We start from the raw sequence: 12,798 nt of genomic DNA on the forward strand, positions 1-12,798 counted from the left end.
TCGATGTATCGATATATCGATATTTTCTTTCAATTTCGACATCCCTATAATACGACACTTTGACAGTTTATGTACCTCGGAGAAACAGAACATAAAATGGCGGACCGGCCACAGTATTTTGATTTGGTAGAGACCATTATGCCGAGTCCACTTATAAAAGTCAATGGTTGCCCATACAGCAACTACCATAGACACTAAACTTAAGTCAACACCACAGATTATGAGTATATATAGCATTAACTTTTATAAGTGGACGCTGCATAATGGTCTCTACCAAATCAAAATACTGTGGCCGGTCCGCCATTTTATGTTCCGGTTCTCCGACTGTACATAAACTGTAAAAGTGTCGTATTATAGGGATGTCGAAATTGAAAGAAAATATCGATATATCGATACATTGATATTTGAAAAAATATCAATATCGATCTCGATATATCGCGAAAAAAATATGGATATAACGGTCAAATTTTTCAAACAATTTGCTTTTTTTTTAATTAATTTATAGTCCGTCAAAAAAGTGAAGAAATTTAAAATAGTTTGTCCTTGGATCGGGACGTTTATATTTTTACTAAAATGTTTGTTATTTTACCGATGGCTTGACTTCGTATGTGCTACTTTAGTTAATAATTAGACAATAAATAAGATTTGTGATAGAATAGTAATATAACATGGCTTGATTTTCGATATTATTTAATCAATATAGAAATTAGTAGATTTAACGTTTAGTGATGTAAGTACTTTTTTATCGAATTTAAAAAATATAAGGTGAAGAATCTGATCATTTATTATCCCATACCTTCCTTCTCCTCCTCCTTAAATCTCCTTATCATTGATAAGATAAGAGAATTGATAAGTTATCAACCATTGCCTACATTCTACAGACTAAAATGTTGCAAACTAGTACAGGGACCTAAAAATCTGAAATTAATGAAAAGTTTTTCATTTATTACATTTCCATACATAAATTATTATAGTTAATAACCTTAACGTGTAATTAATTACTACAATAAATCAATAGACACATTTCAACACTTTCGAAATTAACTGCATACATACTGATACATTATAATATTTTCCATGAAATAATAATCTATCTTTTTCATATTATTAAAGTTTAAGTTGTAAATTATTATACAAATATGCAAATAATCACTATGACATACTTTGTATTAGAACACGGTATTAGTATGACATAGTTATGTTTTGCTTCAATTTATCAATTTACGGTTATATTTACATTTTACAATGGCTTACCTTTCGTTTTTCAATAATTAATCCACTAATTTACAATTTTTGAAAGAGTTGTTATAAAATAATTTTTACTAAATGAAAATCGAACTTTGAGTTTTAAACTTCATGCCCATGGACACTCGCAGCATCAGAAGAGCTGCAGGTGAGTTGCCGGCCTTTTAAGAGGGAATAGGGTAATAGGGGAGGGTAGGGATGGGAAGGGAAGGGAATAGGGGAGGGTAAGGAAGGGAATAGGGTAGGGAATTGGGCCTCCGGTAAACTCACTCAATCGGCGAAACACAGCGCAAGCGCTGTTTCACGCCGGTTTTCTGTGAGAACGTGGTATTTCTCCGGTCGAGCCGGCCCATTCGTGCTGAAGCATGGCTCTCCCACGTATAAACTTGAACCGCCATAATATTATACTCGACACTGGCCATGGTTATAGCCGAAGTGCCATTATATGAAAAAAAAAATCTTTCACAGTTGACAGTTGACACTGCGGTTTTGTGTCGAAAAGGTCGACCTTCTTCTTCCTTCTTCTTCTAAAAAAGAAGAAGAAGGTCGAAAATCTTTGAAAATTGAAATTGTTTTTCCTAATTTAATAAAAATGTATCGTTATATTTTATGTGTTTTTTTACTATTCTCTGTTGTATGTGTTAACGGGGAAAATAAATATTCACGCTCAGCAAACGAAAAAAAGACTACCACTAATGAGGTTGTAAACTTTAGGACATTACAAAAACCATTTAGGATGAACAAGCTCAATTTATTGTGGACTAAAGCGCAACAGGTAAGCTTTATAAACACCGGTAGAATTGTCATTTACCATAAATTTTTAGTAGCGAAACTACAACTGAACTTCTTGTCCTTTAGCGACTAACAGAGCCAAAGTTAAAGTCTCTATATAGCGATCTGATGCTGCATGATAAGGAGGAGATCCTGTATAAGAGAGTAAAGAGTGAGGGCGGAGACAAAGAGGGTTTGAAAGAAGCTGAACTTAGACGGAAACTATCTAATCTCATAAATGTGTACGGCCTTAGTGAACATTTTGAAGATAACACTCTGGGCAGACAAAAGGAAAATGAGGTAAGTCCGATCAAATTTGTTACAATAATTATAAAATGAAAAACTATTAATTACATAACATACCTATCACCTTATGAATTTTAAACCCTAGAACAAAAAAATTATAACTGGTATTGAGGCTTTCACAGTCCACACAATATATAAATGGGTGCTTTCACAAAAATAGGGTTTAACGTTGTTCGTGGCGGCCGAAAAGGAAGATCTTCCGACCGAGCGAGATAGCATGCTCGGTCAGGCCGAAGCCCACTGACGTCATTTCAGATGTTGTATATATCTTGCCGTTCTCCGAAACTTTTGATAGCGCGATGCAGGAATATTAGGCGAATTGTGGGTACCGCCACATCACTCCCCCCCGAAGACCTGTGGTATTCTTCGATGCGCTTGTGTGGTCAGGTGTGGGCCGAAGCTACGCGTGCAATGACCAGGAGAGGGACCCCGTGCTCTGCTTGCTGACCGGTCGTTGTAGCCTATGGCTGCCCCGTTCAAGCCAGACACGGGTTCGACCAGCGCGGAAGCCTAACGCGGCTTATGGTCGAGGCGACCCGGTTATGCTTGATGTCTGCTGACGTGGTGCGGAGGGGGGGGGAGTGTTGATGATGATTGATGTCCAGAAGGATGCGTGTTCTTGTCGGTGGTCACCAATTTAACGTTGTTCGTGGCGGCAGAAAAGGAAGATCTTCCGACCGAGCGAGATAGCATGCTCGGTCAGGCCGAAGCCCACTGACGTCATTTCAGATGTTGTATATCTTGCCGTTCTCCGAAACTTTTGATAGCGCGATGCAGGAATATTAGGCGAATTGTGGGTACCGCCACAAGGGCAACTTTTGAGGGTATTTTGTCCTCATCATATTTTATTTGTTATCAAATTCCCTGTTAGTGTACATGATAGGTGATCAATTAATTGTGTCTTATCTAAAAGGGCCAGAAATTTTTAGAGTTTTGCTAATTTAGGCATCTAGGGACTGACAACTTTAAACCCCTAATGCAATGCAAAAACCCCGAAATTTTAAAATTCGTAAGTGGCTAGGACCTGGCGGAAAAAGTTGAGGACACTAAACTCATTCGAGAACTCATTCGAGTAAATAAGCGTAACGGTAGTATTTTGTGTGATAATAATAATTAGGTTCTAATTTTAAGCTGTGCTATTAGGATAGTCTCTGTACTCTTGGTTTTATATTTGTGCCGTTGTTTTATTATTTGACATTTTAATTGTATTTTATTTTATATTTTGTTTTTATTAGTGGAATCATTTATTGTATTTTTTAATTACATCGTGTATTGTTAATTACATGATACATCGTGTATTTTATATTGGACATCTACGAGGGCTGCTATTTATGTATCCGGAATTAAAAAAAGAAACAAACATATATCATTTAATATGGTTTTATTGCTTTTCAAAATATTCGCCGCGATGATCGACACACTTTTGCATACGCTGGAACCAATTTTCATAGCACTTTTTCCATTCTGATTGAGGTATCTCCAAAACGTGCATTTTGAACGCATCAACAGCCTCTTCGCGGCTCGAAAAACGTTGACCACGTAATTTGTTCTTCGCGTATGGAAATAAAAAGAAATCGTTAGGTGCCAAATCAGGGCTGTACGGCGGATGACCAGTCAATTCGATCTTTTGACCCTCCAAAAACTGAGTTGTTTCAGCTGAGGTGTGACAGCTAGCATTGTCGTGATGTAATATGATTCTGCGTTGTCGGTTGTCCTTTCTTATTTCTTCAAAGACTTCTGGTAAACAAATGGTCGTATACCATTCAGAATTAACCGTTTTACGATTCTCTAATGGCACTGTAGCCACATGTCCATTAATTCCAAAAAAACAGGCGACCATTTGCTTCAAAGTACTTTTTGCACGAGTAACTTTTGTTGGTTTCGGCTCATCTTGGAACACCCACACCGTTGACTGTTGTTTAGTTTCGGGGTCATATGCATAGATCCAAGATTCATCACCTGTGTAGATATTATAAACGGCTTTTGACGTACCACGGTTGTATTTTTTTATCATTTTTTTGCACCAATCGACACGAGCCCGTTTTTGATCGATTGTCAAGTTGTGCGGAATCCAACGCGAACATATTTTTTTTACAGCCAAATGTTCGTGTAATATCTTATGTATGCTCGTCATACTTATGCCTAAGGACGCCTCTATCTCGCGATATGTAACATGACGATCACGCATTATTAGTTCCCGCACAGCATCTATATTTTGTGGGACAACAGCTGTTTTTGGGCGACCTTCTTTATTTTCATCCGTGAGCATAGACCGCCCACGATTAAACTCACTGTACCAGTGATAAACAGTGGTTTTTGATGGTGCTTCATCTCCAAAAGTTGCGGTGAGTTGAATAAAGCACTGTTGTTGATTTAGCCCACGCCGAAAATCGTAGTAAATCATTGCACGAAAATGTTCACGCGTTAAATCCATGGCAAATGAAGACACGCAATTTTCAAAATGACGCCACAATGGAAAAATAATTGACAGTCACATGAAACAAAATGTATTCTTCAACCAAAGAGTTCTATTTTCAAATGTTGTAATTACTTTTTAAATATTGTTCTTGTAAGTGGCCAGTTCCGGATACATAAATAGCAGCCCTCGTATCATATTTTGTACAAATTATAATTAGTGAACATAATTGTTAAGTACATCAAAGGCTGATTAGACAAATTGTATGTATTTATAGACAAATAGAAAATAAATAGCCCTGATAATGCTAGGGGGACGAAATAAAAAAAAAAACTCATTCGAGAAAAAATAATTATTATTTATTTTTACTACAAAATACTCACATAATTAGCTGCGAGTACTTAAACATTTTAAAAAATATTAATAAAAATAAGTAAAAACATAGTACTTTTTTAAATATGAATTCCTAAACACAAAATTTCGGAGAACGGGCACGCCTAGGGCCTGACATTTGGGACATATAAAACAGATTTTAAATATATAATATAATGTTATTTTTAACATAATTTGGGGGATAAATTAAACACATTGTAAACTATTATTTAGCAATTGTGGTATTAAACAATTAGTATTGATTTTAACTGAAATGTGCTTCGGAAACGAAGTTTCCCTATTTTTGTGAAACCACCCAAACAGACATAATATTCTACATATTAAGTTGTTTATGGGCTCACATGAACTTGGGTGCTCTCATTGTACTGACAAAAGTCCATATTACTTACTGCAGAACCAAATTTTTATAGGCCTACAACTCTGCAAATGAGGATTACATTAACAAGAGCTTGTTCAAAGACAAAAAGTTAAATATGCTTTGGGCTAAGGCTGAAGCATCAGGGTTTACTAGTGAGGAGCTCTCCGCATTAAGGGAAGAGTTTACCCATCACCAGGAGAAAATTGATCAATATTATGACCTACTGGCCAATGTAGACACCAAAGATAAGGAGGAATATAAAAGTATGTCACATAACTTCTTATTGCATGACTTTTTGCATTCATTCAGTACTATATTATGTTCATGAAATACTATATTATTCCATACTTATTTATTTTGCAGTGAGTAATCTATGTAAATTTATTTTACATAGGATTACTATGTCGCAAGGCTAGTCCCCAAATAGATGGTACACATGACTGTCTAAACTCTCAACATTAAAAAAGTTATTTTATTCATTTTACTTTTATTGGCAAATTGGTAAAGAATCATGGCCAAATTTGTATAGGAGCTGGACTCGACTTTTATTTTTGATGTCCCAAAATAAACTATAGTTAGATTTGGTTGTTCTTATGCTCTAAACATAATTCCGTTTGAGAATTATGTCTAAATAGCCACGATTTTTTATAATAATTAATAACGTTTACAATTATTTTGAGGTTAGACTTAAGAACTACCTTTTTCCCGACTGCGGTGTGGCCTACAAGTGTATATTCGGCGATCTCGTTTCTAATTATTTCAATTTTTCCTAGAGTATTACCCAAATAATAGAACGAATGCGAATGATCGCCGGCTGTCAGACCATAACGAAACTAAAATATATTGATCTTTTTTTTGTGGCTATTTATAGACACATTTCTAATGATTTTCGATGCCTTAAAATATTAGGGAATTTTTGCTACTAATGGCATATCGGGACGCCACCGCCCACCTGGTACGATTTGGCCATTGTTCTTTTGACATTTACATTGATAACAATTCACTGCAAAGTTAATATTTAACTACAATTTTTATTCTGTTGTTTAGATGCTATAAATGAAGATGAGGTTGAGAAATTCAATGAAATAAATTACAATTACGAAAAGGACAATGGTGAGAATCTGAGTAAGGATTTTCTAGACAAAGCAAACCTCGTGAGGGAAAAACACAGAAGTTTGAGAGACGGGTATGACAGACTCCAGAGAATTGCTGCTAAAGGTAAAAGTTTTTGTAAATCTTTTTGGTTAATATAGTGAAAGTAAGTATTATGAAGTGATTGATGTTGCCCAATTTTGTCCCATGTCTTTTGGCAGGACAAATTCTCATCCAAATTAGTGGTAACTGTCAGAAAACATAATAAACAGACAGACACAGGCTAGTGGGCCCTCATAGTTGGTACTTCTTATATTACCAGCTCATTGAAGTTGTAATAATCCTATTCAGGAGCCATCCAGCTTTATAGATAGATAACCTTTCACCTTTTTGATTATAACACAAACATTGTAACAATGATTCATATTTCGTAACTGTGTCACTCTCAATAGAGATAATTTTGAGGAATTGGATGAAATGAAGAATTGCGTGGTTGCAAAATACATATATTTCAATTTTATTTTTTGATAATTCTTGAACATAGTAAGTATTGTATTTCGACGCTCTTAATACCTCGATCGTGGGAATCGCAGATACAGTAGGTTTTCAATTGTTATGCGACAGCCGGGTGCCGCTTGGGGATTGATAGGTTAAAAAACTTACTATTTATGTTGTGACGAAACCTAAACAAATAAAAATTAGTTCAAACTGCTATTATGGTTCTCTATTGGGAGTTATGGCATGTTTAAGACATAAAGATTACTAGCTATTTGCTAGCTTTGCTCAGTATTCGATAAAACACGAATAAAATGACATTTTCTATAAATGATTCCTAGCTAGATCGATTTATCGCCCCCGAAACCCCCTATATACTGAAAATCGTTGGAGCCGATTCCAATTATAAATATATATAATATATATACAAGATACAAGAATTGCTCGTTTAAAGATATAAGATACAACGTGACATTTTAGTGGTTGTTTTCCCGCAGCAGAACGATTTACCTATAGTAGTACTATTGAATCATGCAAGTTATTTTTTGAAAATTAAAAATATTTTGTATGACGTACTATGGCAACTTTATGCCGATAGGCGCGAGCGGCTATGACCCGGCCGAATTTTATTTACGATTTGAATAAAAAAAAAACTTCACAAATCTATTGTACTACTAAGATATAATCATTTTACTTGCGGGAAAACAACCATTAAAATTTCACGCAGTATTTGGCCACATGGATATAAACAATTTTAATAGGTACTTATTTATTTTAGGTCCAAACAACAAGGAGTTCATTGAACCGAAAGTACAGGGCCTGTGGAAGCTGGCAGCAGCAGCTAACTTCACCACTGATGAACTGGCTTCAATCAAGGTATTTGATAACAGATCGTATGAAAGTCATTGAATTAATACTATCTTGTTGTGGATTTTTGGAAATTTTGGACGTATCGTCAATGCACATGCTTTAGAAATTTATAACGAAACCATAAAGTTAATATACCTAGCGGAATAGAGCAACAATCTCGAGCTGTCAAACGACACCAAAATTGGTTTTCATCTGTGTGAAAAATATGTGTACGTATTACACTTACACAAGCATGATTGAACATGAATTCTATGAGATTAAATTGTCAACGTGCGGCACGTGCCGACTGGACGTCAAAAAAAGAGTGCTGCTGTCATGTATCACACGTCTCTTTTTACCACGCAGTGTTGCTGATAGTGACATCTCTCTTGCTCAGGCCTTTGTTTCTCTATTACGCTAGATATATTAACTTTATGAACGAAACTCATCTCTTCTCTCTCTCGAGAACATTGCTATCTCGGGTTATGCGATGTTATAACCTTTAGGACTATATCCATACTTCCAATTTCCATACTAATATTATGCATTCGAAAGTGTGTCTGTCTGTCTGTTACCTCTTTACGCCCAAACCGCTGAACCGATTTTGCTGAAATTTGGTGTGGAGATACTTTGAGTCTCAGGAAAGGAGATAGGATACTTTTTGTCCCGGAAAATGTACGGTTCTCGCAAGATAAACTAATTTTGGCGCAACGGAGTTGCGGGCGTCATCTAGTCAACAATAATAACAATTATTTATCTAGGTGGAGCTGCACCACTACGAGAGCCGGCTACTCAAGCTGCGCACACTGCACGCCGATCACGTAAGCAATGTAGACAAACATCACACTAAGGTTCGCCTTTTTGTTTTTACTTTTATTTGCTATGCCTTTTTTAGGGTTCCATACCCAAAGGGTAAAAACGGGACCCTATTACTGAGAGACTTCGATGTCTGTCTGTCTGTCTGTCTCCAGGCTGTAACTCAAGAACCGCTATAGCTAGACTTCCGAAATTTTCACAGATTGTGTATGTCTGTTGCCGCTATAACAACAAATATTAAAAATAAAATAAAGTTAAGGGGGGGTCCGTTACAAGAAATGTGATTTTTTTGGCCTTTTTTGCTCGTAATCAATAATGGTAACAGTTAGGCACTTGAAATTTTCACAAAATCCTTAATTATATTTGTACTTTAATAATTAATAATAAAATTAAAATAAAGTAAATATTTAAGGGTGGCTCCCATAAAAAAAACACAATTTTTTGTCTACTTTCACTCTATACCGGTACGGAACCCTTCGTGCGCGAGTCCGACTCGCACTTGGCCAATTTTTTAGGGTTCCGTTCCTATATAAAGAGTTTTTACTAAGACTTCGTTGTCCGTCCGTCCGTCCATCCGTCCATCCGTCTGTCTGTCTCCAGGCTGTAATCTCAAGAACCGCTATAGGTAGACTTATGAAATCACATATTGTGTATATCTGTTGCCGCTATTACAACAAATACTAAAAACAAAATATAATTAATACCTAAGGGGGGCTCCCAAACTAAAAACATGTTTTTTTTTTTGCTTTTAGGCTCCTATACAAAAATCACAATTTTTACAATTTACGGAACCCTTCGTGCGCGAGTCCGACTCGCACTTGGCTGATTTTTATTTATTTATGATTAGTTTACTACACTAGATACGACTACGTATTTCCTAATGGTAGATAATATTACTTTTACTCACCTTTTTATAACTAATTCATTAGTTCTATGGCTTCCTTTAACACTTCTTTCAAAGATTTTGATGTTAATTATTTCTTGTACCTTAATCTATATATATAAAACTCAAAGGTGACTGACTGATTGACATAGTGATCTATCAACGCACAGCCCAAACCACTGGACGGATCGGGCTGAAATTTGGCATGCAGGTAGATGTTATGACGTAGGCATCCGCTAAGAAAGGATTTTGATAAATTCCAACCCCAAGGGGTTCAAATAGGGGATGAAAGTTTGTATATAATAATACTTCTTAACGCGAGCGAAGCCGCGGGCAAAAGCTCGTACTAGTATAAACAGAAAGGATGTGTTTGCTATGTATGCATTGTTTCCGTTAAGGGCTCCAAAATTACTAGACCGATTTTGATGAAATTTTGCACCAATACAGAATAGAGTATAGACCATCACCGCGGAAAGGCTAGTTTAACACCTTTCTTATATCCAGGTTGCCGCCGCTGGTGACAAGATGGACCACTTCGCAGAGCAGCAACAGATGATCAAGAAACACGCGCGGAAAGTGGAGAAGATGCACGCTGACCTCGAGGGCAGGATACTGGCGCGCCACACGGAGCTGTAGTTGTTAAAAATGTAGGGTGCCAAGTGGATTGAAAGAGTTTACATGTCTTAACATAGGCTTCAACTCGGAGTCAATTGATATTGCAACGTTGCAAGGCGTCACAATGCATTTGTAAATGAGTTAATCAAGGGAGGAACAGGCAGCGAAAATGTACCTTAAGGGCCAACGCTAAAACTCGCGCGGGCGCACGCTCGCGTGTATATAAATGATAAAATTAAATTAAGAAATTAAAAAAAAAACCCCGTCAAACAACTTGTTGAGCGTGTGCCCGTCGCGGGCGGCTGCGCCGTGCGCTCGCCATAGTCTTTCGTGCGACGGCTGACTCGTTCAACGCAGCGCTGCTCTATGGGATGACATGAAACAAGCACGCCTCGCGGGTGGCCGCGCCGGGCGCACGCTTAACGCAGTGGACGCCCTAAAACTATGATGTTATGTGAAATCAAACATCTATATTAGCGGTCCCCCGACACACCTTGACAACAATTATGGACTAAAATATTACTTTACACTTGAGAATTATTTAAACTTTAAGTTAGTAAATATTATTTCATTACTTTTTAAAGTTGTTTGGCGGGTTTTTTTTTTATTTCTTAATTTTATTTTATGCTTTTTAAACTTGTGCAGAATAATTTCTATCAACAGGATCATATTATCCCAATGAATATCATCTATAAATGTCCTCTTGGATGAGGCCGTCAATATGAGCCCAAACACGAAACCTCCACTTTGAGTTCATACGGAGCTCGGCTCCTATAGAATCCAGGTGATGCTGCAGCAGCAGCATGCAAATACATACTGTTTATCTACGCCTTACTGGTTGACGCAATTAAAATGAGCCCAAACACGAAACCTCTGCTCTAAGTTGGTGAGGAGTTGGGTATCCTATTGATTACCAGGTGATGCTGCAGCACCAGGTCAACTTTCCATTTATGTGTATCATATTCATAAGTGTCACGAACCAGATCAAAATATAAAGCCCATCAAACGACTGCAAGTTGCTAATCGCGGCCTATCACGGACCAGATGAACCGTGATTTTCCAGCAATGAGCAGGCTGATGATGATGAACTATAGCTAAGAACACTCTCGATCATGTCAGCTTTCAAACAAAATAAGAACTAGATCAAAATCGGTCCACCCGTTTGGATGCTACGATGCCACAGACAGACAGACAGACACGTCAAACTTATAACACCCCTCTTTTTGGTCGGGGGTTAAAAAATAGTATGGGCATTCATTGGACAGCGTCGTCGCCCGCGTCCGCGCTCCGTCGAACGCGCCTGCGCCGCCCATACTATCTTTCATATACACACGCGAGCGTGCGCCCGCGCGAGTTTTTGCGTTGGCCCTAATACCTTGCGACATTGCAATGCTGCAATGTAAAACTTACTGGACTTACAGTATGGAATTGTTCAAGGGTTATGTTGTGTTACTTATGGGGGATTTTTTTAAATTAATATGTGGATATTCGTAGATTCGCTCTATTTTTTGTATGGAGTAAAACATTAAAGTTGCACGCTATCTATGATATCATTTCTATAAAGTGAGCATTTGCATTTATATAATAATTAAGGAATAGAAATATATTTTTAAGAATGTATGAAAATATAATATGGCTTTTCTATGTTGTTTTTATTAGGGAATCAGGGGTAAAAATGGAACTAAATCTTTAAAAATGGAGCCTGTATCAATTTAAACGTGTGTGCGGCTGCATGCTGTAGCCTGTAAGGGTTCTGTAAAGAACAGCGCCCTGCGCCAGTCTTTTGTTTAGTATGGAGCCCTACATACCGCGAGTCCGACTCGCACTTGTTCAGTTTTTACTACTGTATAATTTTGTGGTTAATAATAAATTGGATGTAATGAATGTTCTTTAGTGAATTATATCAATTAATGTTTTAAACATTTTGGGTGTAAAAACCAATTTATTTGTCAAAAATAATTTCATTGTTATTAATAATATTTGTAAGTAAATATGACTAAAAATGGTTGTACACTAGTTTTTTTATGTAGCACTTTTTTGGTATGTATTTTCGAATTAATTTTTTATACTTTAACATACTTTTATATGAAGTGTGAAAGAATCTCTAATATATTATATTTTAGATCAATTATTTTTGGTTTTATTTTATTCATACAAAAATGTCGCATCCTTTGTCTTCAAAAGATACAAGTTCAAATCAGTGGATTGTGGCACAACAACAGAGTCAGATATAACTTTTAGTTTAACATGCGACATTGCTCCAGAGTCCAGATATTATGTGAAAGTAATAGAAAGTTATGTATTCTACTTACCATGCAATGACATCTCGTCCAAACAACACTTTACATACATTTCAGCTTGTCGTAGAGCTTTGTTTGCTCAACAAAATTTTATTTTCCTATGTGAGTTAATCTCTGGGGCAGAGGCGAAGCGTGGCGACGCTTATACTTTAATAATAATAGAAAAATATAAAATAAATAGTGGCCGTAAAATATGATAAGTCTCTTCGACTCCGCTCCAGTGTGATTTGAGCCTAAAACTAATTAGTTTTACACTGGT

The 12,798-nt window shown here is 36.6% G+C and overlaps 1 protein-coding gene across 2 annotated transcripts; it reads left to right on the plus strand.

Moving 5' to 3' along the window:
- The first annotated feature begins 1,813 nt into the window (after positions 1-1,813).
- LOC121725452 (alpha-2-macroglobulin receptor-associated protein) lies at positions 1,814-10,460 on the plus strand. 2 transcript variants are annotated; one of them, XM_042112441.1, is made up of 7 exons: positions 1,814-2,020; positions 2,104-2,316; positions 5,542-5,752; positions 6,537-6,707; positions 7,855-7,952; positions 8,687-8,776; positions 10,129-10,460. In XM_042112441.1, the coding sequence occupies exons 1-7, from the start codon at positions 1,838-1,840 to the stop codon at positions 10,258-10,260; spliced, it is 1,098 nt and encodes a 365-aa protein (XP_041968375.1). In that variant the 5' UTR covers positions 1,814-1,837; the 3' UTR covers positions 10,261-10,460. The 2 variants fall into 2 exon arrangements, with proteins under 2 accessions (XP_041968375.1, XP_041968376.1); XM_042112442.1 differs by having other exon boundaries at positions 8,687-8,746.
- Positions 10,461-12,798: the final 2,338 nt, after the last annotated feature.

This window comes from Aricia agestis, chromosome 3 (genome assembly GCF_905147365.1).
Source record: "Aricia agestis chromosome 3, ilAriAges1.1, whole genome shotgun sequence".
Taxonomy (NCBI): domain Eukaryota; kingdom Metazoa; phylum Arthropoda; class Insecta; order Lepidoptera; family Lycaenidae; genus Aricia; species Aricia agestis.

Excerpts from the sequence above, each read along its gene's own strand:
- LOC121725452 (XM_042112441.1), top strand. The coding sequence starts at position 1,838 with ATGTATCGTTATATTTTATGTGTTTTTTTACTATTCTCTGTTGTATGT. Across the intron at positions 6,708-7,854 it reads CCAGAGAATTGCTGCTAAAG|GTCCAAACAACAAGGAGTTC; the intron begins GTAAAAGTTTTT and ends TATTTATTTTAG. Across the intron at positions 8,777-10,128 it reads TAGACAAACATCACACTAAG|GTTGCCGCCGCTGGTGACAA; the intron begins GTTCGCCTTTTT and ends TCTTATATCCAG.